This window comes from Nematolebias whitei, chromosome 9 (genome assembly GCF_014905685.2).
Source record: "Nematolebias whitei isolate Nwh7 chromosome 9, NemWhi1, whole genome shotgun sequence".
Classification (NCBI taxonomy): domain Eukaryota; kingdom Metazoa; phylum Chordata; class Actinopteri; order Cyprinodontiformes; family Rivulidae; genus Nematolebias; species Nematolebias whitei.
Genome location: NC_056506.1, coordinates 27,411,349 through 27,419,484, shown reverse-complemented (window position 1 = coordinate 27,419,484; position 8,136 = coordinate 27,411,349). Strand labels below are relative to the sequence as shown.

The window sequence follows — 8,136 nt, the reverse complement described above, 5'->3', positions numbered from 1 at the left end:
TGGATGGATGGATGGATGGATGGATGGATGGATGGATGGATGGATGGTCCTTAGCTGGACAACCAAGAAGGCAGTCGTAATTGAGGTTGGAGCAGCAGGAGCAACAACGCAGGAATAAATTTAGCGGAAAAGAGTTAAAAAACATGGTATGTGTGTGTGTGGGTGGGGGGGGGATGCTTGACAGAATTGGAGCTGCTCCATTCACACACAGCCTGTTGTTGCTCTCTAAAATATTTATTAAATCAAATGTGAACAAATGTTGGTAAACGTCGATGTTTAACAACCTGTTAAAATAGGCTACACCAAGATGCAGGAAATAGCATCTACTTTATTCAAAAATTGAAGGGGGAGGAGGACCCACAAGCCCCCCCACCCCACCCCCGGCTATTTGCATTCCGGCATCGATCAGTTTATAAAGTAAGCCCTGTGTGGAACCAACTTCCAGTTTTTGTCCGTGAGGCTGACACATTGTCCAGTTTTAAGACTTTCTTTTTGGATAAATCCTATAGTTAGGATTGCTTTGGGTTTCTTGAGCTATCCCGTAGTTCTGCTGCTATAGGCTTAGACTGCTGGAGAACAAACCGACCACATTTCTTCACTCTGCTGCTGTCTTACTCTACTTAACCTGTCTTGTATTTGTAATTTTTTTTTCTATCCTTCGACGTGTTTTTTGTCTTTCTTCCAAAAGGGGGTACACCTGCACCTACACCTGCCATTTGTCCTTTGTCTCTCTTTTCTGTTCCTCTCAAACCCAGCTGGTCGAAGCAGATGGCCGCTCGTCCTGAGCCTGGTTCTGCTGTAGATTTCTTCCTGTTAAAAGGGAGGTTTTCCTTTCCACTGTTGCCATCGTGCTTGCTCAGGATGGGAGACTGCAACGAAGTGAAGATTCAATGAGTCTGCTGGCTTCTAATTGACTTTTCTATGTATGTGAATGTTTCTGTTCAGTGGCCTGAGACAACTTTGTTGTGAATTGGTGCTATATAAAAACACTGAATTGAAAATTCATTTTTAAATAAAACTCGATTTTAAATCAAAAAACAACCTTTCTTAATGAAACTAACTGCTGGATGTCCAGCCCCTGAGCTGTTGGCCTTCAGTAACTGAGCCCCCTGAGCAGTTTAGTTGAATAGCCCTGCTCATTATGTTGGTGTTAGCCAGGCCCGTTAGTCCAGAAGGCTGCAGCTCTTCTTTTATCACAAACAAAAATGTGTGAACGTATCACCTTGGTGCTGCTTCCCTTCATTGACCCCCGTTCGTTTTAGATTTGATTTTAAAGTTTTATTGATGAGCTGTGAGGGCCTGAATGGACAGACTCCTGTAGACCTGTATGGCAGCCTCATCTGCCCTCCAGATCTCTTACATCTAGTTATCATTTGGTTGTCCTGACACCCAGGCTGGTCCACAGAGGTGACCAAGTCTTTCCAGTTATAGCTCACACTGTGGAATCATTTACTCAATCATGTCTCAAAATATTTTATACATTCAAGACATTACGGTATAGAATTTTGGCTTTGTAATGTTTTTTGTGTTAAGTATCAGTTTTACCGTTCTGAAATTGTAACGTTTGGTTACCGTTTAGCTATTTTTAAGATTAAAACTACTGTTTAACTGATTTAAGCTTTTATTTACTGGCTTGCTCGTTTTAGCTTTTACATACCATTTTTAAAGTTATAATTTTTGGCTACTACTTTACCAATTTTAACATTTCAAAACGGTTTCATGAGTTTTAGTTTTTAGCAACAGTTTTGCTGATTCTAGATTTTAGTTACCTTTTGCTAATCTTATCTCTTAGCTACTGTTTTGCATGATTTTAGCTTTGCTCTGATTATTTTATTTTTTAGACATATGTTACAGCTTTTAAAAAATATTTCAGCAGAGTCAGTTGAACCCACATCATTACTGCTTTGTTGCAGAAAATGAAGGTTTTTCTTGTGGTTTCTATCTCGTGTTCAATTGTCCCACATACCTTTAATTAACTTGACCCTGAAACGTTCCAACTATAATAAATAAAAATTGGGGCTACCAAAACTCACCCAACTGTATGTTACGGACCCACACACTCTGTTTAGTCTCCTTAAGGATCTTCTCAAAGTAAACTCCAGCGAAACCACTGGACACACAGGCCATGAGAACGGCCATGAGTCCCATGAACTGGGAGCTGGCAGTCAGTACCTTCTGCTCGGTGTCACCCCCAGACTCTGTGGGCCACTGTGGAGGTAAAATAATTATACTCTTGGTCAGATTGAAGATAACTAGAACATCACTCATATAGAGCAGCTCAACTGTATTCATTGCTGAGGTGGTCAGCTGGTACCTGAACCAAAGTGACTCCAGCCATGAGGAGGAGCAGGGAGAGCCACTGGTAGAGGCCCAGCCTCCTTCCGAGCATGGAGACGGAGAACAGCGCCGTGGTGAGGATCTTCAGCTGATACGTGACCTGCATGGATCACAAACAATTTATTGCTTGTGTTGTTTTTTTTTTGTTTTTTTTAAAACACCACCTTTCTTTTTGACATCCACTAAAAATAGCAACAAATTTTAATAAAAAGAAAATTCAACTGAAAACTAATTGTTTGATGGTCTGCAATACTGAGATACCGGTAACTCTTTTGGTTGTGTTATTGTTTTTATTTTATTCATACGCTGTGGTGTTGTTAGAAGCACTGCCACCTGAAAACAAGAAGGTTGCAGGTTTGCTTCCCAGGCTTTCTGGGTGGAGTTTGCATGTTCTTCCAGTGCAAGCATGTTTTTCTCAGGGTGCTCAAGCTTCCTCCCACAGACCAAAACATGCATGCTAGGTTAACTCTAAATTGTCCCTAGGTGTGAATGTGAATGTTCATCTCGTTTGTCTCTATGTGGCTCTGTGATGGACCTTTGACCTGTCCAGGGTCTAGAGCAGGGTTATTCAACTAAATTGCTCATGGGGGCCTCAGTTACTGAAAACTAAGAGCTCAGGGGCCGGACATCCAGCAGTTATTGTCATTAGGTAAATTTGTTTTACGGTTTAAAATCTAGTTTTATTTAAAAATGAACCCATTGGTGAGCCGAACAGAGTTCACCAGTGGACCTGATTTGGCCCCCGAGCCGCCAGTTGAAGAGCCCTGGTCAGTCTCAGCTACTGTCACATCAGGTTTATGGCTCAAGATCCATACTTCTGAGGTAGTAAGTTTTGAGTTTGCCAAGATTGCTTTCTTGTGGCAGCCATCTTGAATTAACACCCAAATTTAATCAATCATTTAATTTTGATTCATGAGATATTTTACTAATGCCACATGCACACAGGCACATTCTTGTAAATGTACTTTTTGGGGACTTTGCATCGACTTCCATTCATTTTCTATAGCGTAACCCTGACCCTTACCCTAAACCTAACTATTACTAGTACATGCCTAACCCTAACCCACCAAAGGCACTTCTTCTGATGGGGCCTGGACTTTGGGCCACATAAGGAGCAGTTGGTCCTCACAATGTAGCATAAGTTGGAAAAATGGGCCTTACAAGGTAACATAAACAAAGACACACACATACAGGGAAAACATTTTTGCTACACAACAATAATAAAATGTAGCTATGGCTCCTATCATTAGTCGCTAAAAACATAAAATGGGAGAAGTGTCCGACGAACCCTTCGAGGCCGTTTGTTGTGATCGTCATTGTGAGACGTGGGTTCTGCCGTGTTTTGACGACAAACAGTCACTGATATTTTGTGAACACTTAAGTAAATTATCTCAGTTTGAAACAAGAGGACACTATCTCTCCTTTCACTTCTTTACACTGGTTCTTAGTGGCCTTTAGCAGCACAAATGCAGACTGCCTTTAAATAAAACACACACGCATGTACAGTAACCTACTAACAATTTGACTTACAAACACAAACATTCATCATTTCTGGTTTGATCTGTGCCGTCGTGGCAGTGAAACATGTTAAACTCTGTGAGTCAGGGGGCAAGCCTTGCGTAGACATAAAGAGCTTATTTAAGTTCACAAAAACAGGAATGCGTGTTTTAATTTAATCCATGAAATTATGCTCCAACACCTCCATACACTGAAGAGCTTGTGTTGGCTAAGCAAAGCGGGCATTGGGAAAATAGATAAGATGCGTCATTTTATACCACTATTATGAGAGGGTTGTAAATAAAACCTATTTGACCTAAAAAAAATACTGTGTTCTTAAACTTTTTTTAAAAAGTGCTGAATCATAGGGCGCCACAGTTTGTACACACAGTTAATGGGAACCAGCACACTCATGTGTAACCTGATAGGTAGCTGCATCCAGGTTGGATAAGGCAACATAGAGCAGATTGTTCTGCAGAGTGTAGATCCCTGCAGGCACGGCCAGCTTCATGGTCTCTGCAAGCTTGGTTACAATCTCCTCCTTCAGCTGCAGGTTCATGGCTCGAACGCTGTAATCTGACAGAAACAAAGAGAGCGTTGTTGATTTGCCCACCTGAAGACACCACATAAATACAGCAGCTCCAGAGAGCATTCAGAACTTTTTCCACATTTTCCAATTTTATTATTCTGCAGCCTGGTGCCAGAATCATCTAACTCAGTCTTCCACAGCGATAATACAAAAACAGGTTTGTACAACTGTATGAATTTATTTAAAAAAATGGAAATGTCCTATTTTCACAAGCATTCACACCTTTTTGCAACAACCCTTGAAATTCAGCTCAGACTCCTCCCATTTCTCTCGCTCTCTACTGAGATATTTCTTCATTTGGATTGAAGCCCACTTGTTGTAAATTAAACTAATTGGACAATATTTATTATATAAGAAAAACCCCAGTTGACAATCGGAGCAGAAACCAGACCATGGAGTGAAAGGAACCATCTGCAGAGCTCAGAGACAGATTTGCTGGAAGGCCCAGATCTGAACTACCAAAACAATTCTGTGACACTGAAGGTTCCCCCAGAGCTCAGTGGGCTCAAAATTTCTCTGATAGAAGGGGTTTGACCCAACCAGGACTTTTCCTTGGGCTGGTTACCATGCTGAACAATCGAGGGAGAAGGGCCTCAGTGAGAGGGGCGACCAAGAACCTGTTGGTCACTGACTGAGCGTCAGAGATCACGTGTGGGGACAGGAATCGGTTCCAGATGGAAAACTAGAACTACTGTACTCTAATGATCTGATCTTTATAACAGAGTGGAAACCTCTCCCTTGTGCAAAACACTTGAAAGCTGCTCGAATGACTCTCAGACTGTGAGGAACAAGAATCCCGGCTCTGTTAAAACCAAGACTGAAATGTTTGGCCTCAGTTCTAAACAATACGTCTTGATGAAAACAGGTGCAGCTCATCACCTGCCCGCCTCTACCTTAACAGTGAAGCATGGTGGTGGCAGCATCATATTGTGGAAGTGCTTTACAACAGCAAAAACTGGGAGACAGGAATGAGGGACAGCTGAATACCGCAAAATACAGAGATACAACGAAAGTCTCTTTCACAAAGCTCAGAGCCATAAACTGTACCAAAGGTTCACTTTCCAACACGATCAGTTCAGGTCCAAAATGCACAGAAGACGTGAAGAAGTGGTTCAGGGACAGCTCTGTGTGAAAGTCCTTGAGTTGCCCAGAGCCATGAATTGAACCCTATCAAACATCTCTGGAGAGACCGGACTCCTCCAACAGTCCCCATTAGATGGGGATTCCCCGGTCCAGGTGCACAAAGCTTGTTGCACCAAACCTAAACAGACCAGAGGCAGGAACCAAAGGTGCTTCAGTTCAGTTTGAAGGGAAAGCTCTGATACTCATGGAAATTAAACATTTTAGTTTTTAGGTCATTACAGGCTACCGAGTGTAAATTATTGAGGGGGAAAGAAGTTTAAATTGTTGTAGTACCAGACTACAGACCAAAATTACAAAAAAAGTGAAGGACATCTTAATACTTTCTGAAGCCATTGTACAAGGGATTACTTGTGTAATATTATAATACCTAGTCTACACATTCAGATAAACTCAGAAAGAATAAAGGAGAAGAACTGAGTCATTCTAACTTACTGTTCTCTATTAAAACGATGAAGATGCAGGTGAAGATCTTTAGGACTTCAGCTGACACTACAGCTGACGAGGCCAGATAGCGAGGACTATCTTCCTTCAGGGTACGGGAGTAGCGCATGGTCAGCACCAGTGAAGTGGTCTGCAGCACCAGCACCCCCAGGGACGCATACTTTAACCACGTAGAGTTGGTTGAACTCAATACCATGGTGGGGGCTCTTTGAGTTATCAGATGATGCAGGTGCCTTTAGGACAGAGCGAAACGAAAAAGAGTAAAATCAAGTCTGCAGAGGAAAAGAACATCTGTATTTTTTAAGACATTTTCTAATACCCACTTTGTTTTGTATCATGGGATTTAACTGTTTTGATATTGGCTGTGGAAATATTGATTTGGTATTTTTCAAAACTTCTCATGGTGTTTAAATTTCAAAACATTTCAAGGATTCAAGGTTCTTTATTTGTCATATATACCACACGGGGGGGGGGGGGGGGGGGGGGGGGGGGGTCAGGTGTGTTTATTCCTTTTGAAGTCCACAACCACCTCCTTTGTTTTCTCCACACTGATGTGAAGGTTGTTCTTCTTGCACCAGCTCTCCAGGCATTCCACCTCCTGCCTGTAGCTGAACTCATCGTTTGTGATGCATCCCACCACTGTATCATCTGCAAACTTTATTATGACAGCCTGGATGGGTAGCTGCACAGTCAAATGTGAGCACAGTGAGCAGAAGGGGGCTCAGCAAACATCCATGAGGGGAGCCAGTGCTGAAGGTTATGGTGGAGGAGAAGTAGTTGTGGATACTCACAGACTGTGGTCTGTTTGTTAAGAAGTCTAGTACCCAGTTGTAAATGGAGGGGCTTAGTCCTAATGTGAATAGTTTGTCCATCAGGGTTTGGGGGACCATGGTATTGAAGACAGACGTGAAGTCCACGAAGAGCTTATGGACGTAGGAGTCCTTCTGCTCCAGGTGGGTGAGAGCAGTGTGGACCACAGAGGAGATGTCAACCTTTGTTGATCGATTCTTGTGGTATGCGTACGGGTGATGGGTGAGGGTCCTCGCTGATGTTGATGGTTGTGTTGATGTGAGTCATGACCAGTTTTTCAAAGCATTTAGCGACTATCGGGGTGAAAGCCACTGGCCGCTAGTCATTCAGACCAGTCACTGTAGAGCTCTTTGAGACTGGGATGATGGTGGCAGTCTTCAGGCAGGTGGGAACTGTCTCCAGGGTAAGTGAGGTGTTAAAGATGTCGGCCAGCACCTCGCAGAGCTGATCAGCACATTCCTTCAGCACCTTCCCGGAGATGTTGTCTGGGCCAGTTGCTTTGTGAGGATTAATCTTCTTAAAAGTACTCCTCACTTTGGCTGAGGTCACACTGAGAAACTTATTCTGGTGGTGAAGCGAGTCTGGTGCTGTGTGGTCTGTTTGGGTCTTCAAAACGTGCATAGAACTTGTTGAGAGCATCAGACAGTGATAAGTCTATAGGACATTGTTCACTTCTGCTTTTATAATCATTTATACACTTAATGCCCCTCCACATTTATCACATTTATCCTTACATGTTAATTAAAACTTAGAAAATCAATGTGTGCATAAATTACTTGATTAACTGCAGAAGCAAAAGTGTTCAATTACTTTACCTGTAAATTGCTTATTAGAAATATTTACCTGTAATTTTTTTTAATAGGCAATATGACCATTTGTATTGATAATCTGCCTGAACATTCTATCCATTGTCGTTTAATCTTTTTGTGCAGAAGCATCATTATTTATCAAAGTTGGAAAGTTTGTACAAACTGATTAAAATCTGTTCAAAATTTATTTGTGGCTTAAAAACTCTGTTGTACACATATTTTTTCTTTCAAAGCTTTTCTGCCATTTACTGCTTTTCCGTCTCAGTCCAACTGTCTTTAGTTAGATTTAAAGATATTTGGATGCAGTAAACAAACATGACGCTGTAGCTGTGACAAAAGGTGGCAAGTACTTCTTTTTAAATGATTGCTTTTAAGTCAATTTAAACATCCAAAGGCAACAAAAGAGTTTACTAAGAAGGATGAACATGTTTGTAAAGGCACTGTATATACTGTATATGCACATACACACACACACACACACACACACACACACACACACACACACACACA

General features: G+C 41.8%; 1 protein-coding gene across 1 annotated transcript in view; it reads right to left on the bottom strand.

The window, feature by feature from the left end:
• The window catches only part of slc35a3b (solute carrier family 35 member A3b), a 22,247-nt gene that overhangs the window by 12,003 nt on the left and 2,108 nt on the right, over positions 1 to 8,136 (bottom strand). Inside the window, exons 2-5 of the mRNA XM_037681290.1 lie at positions 5,999 to 6,240; positions 4,256 to 4,410; positions 2,315 to 2,437; positions 2,034 to 2,208 (exon numbers count right to left, since the gene is read on the bottom strand). Of these exons, the coding sequence (XP_037537218.1) occupies positions 2,034 to 2,208; positions 2,315 to 2,437; positions 4,256 to 4,410; positions 5,999 to 6,240 (695 nt within the window). The remainder of the gene's footprint in view (positions 1 to 2,033; positions 2,209 to 2,314; positions 2,438 to 4,255; positions 4,411 to 5,998; positions 6,241 to 8,136) is intronic.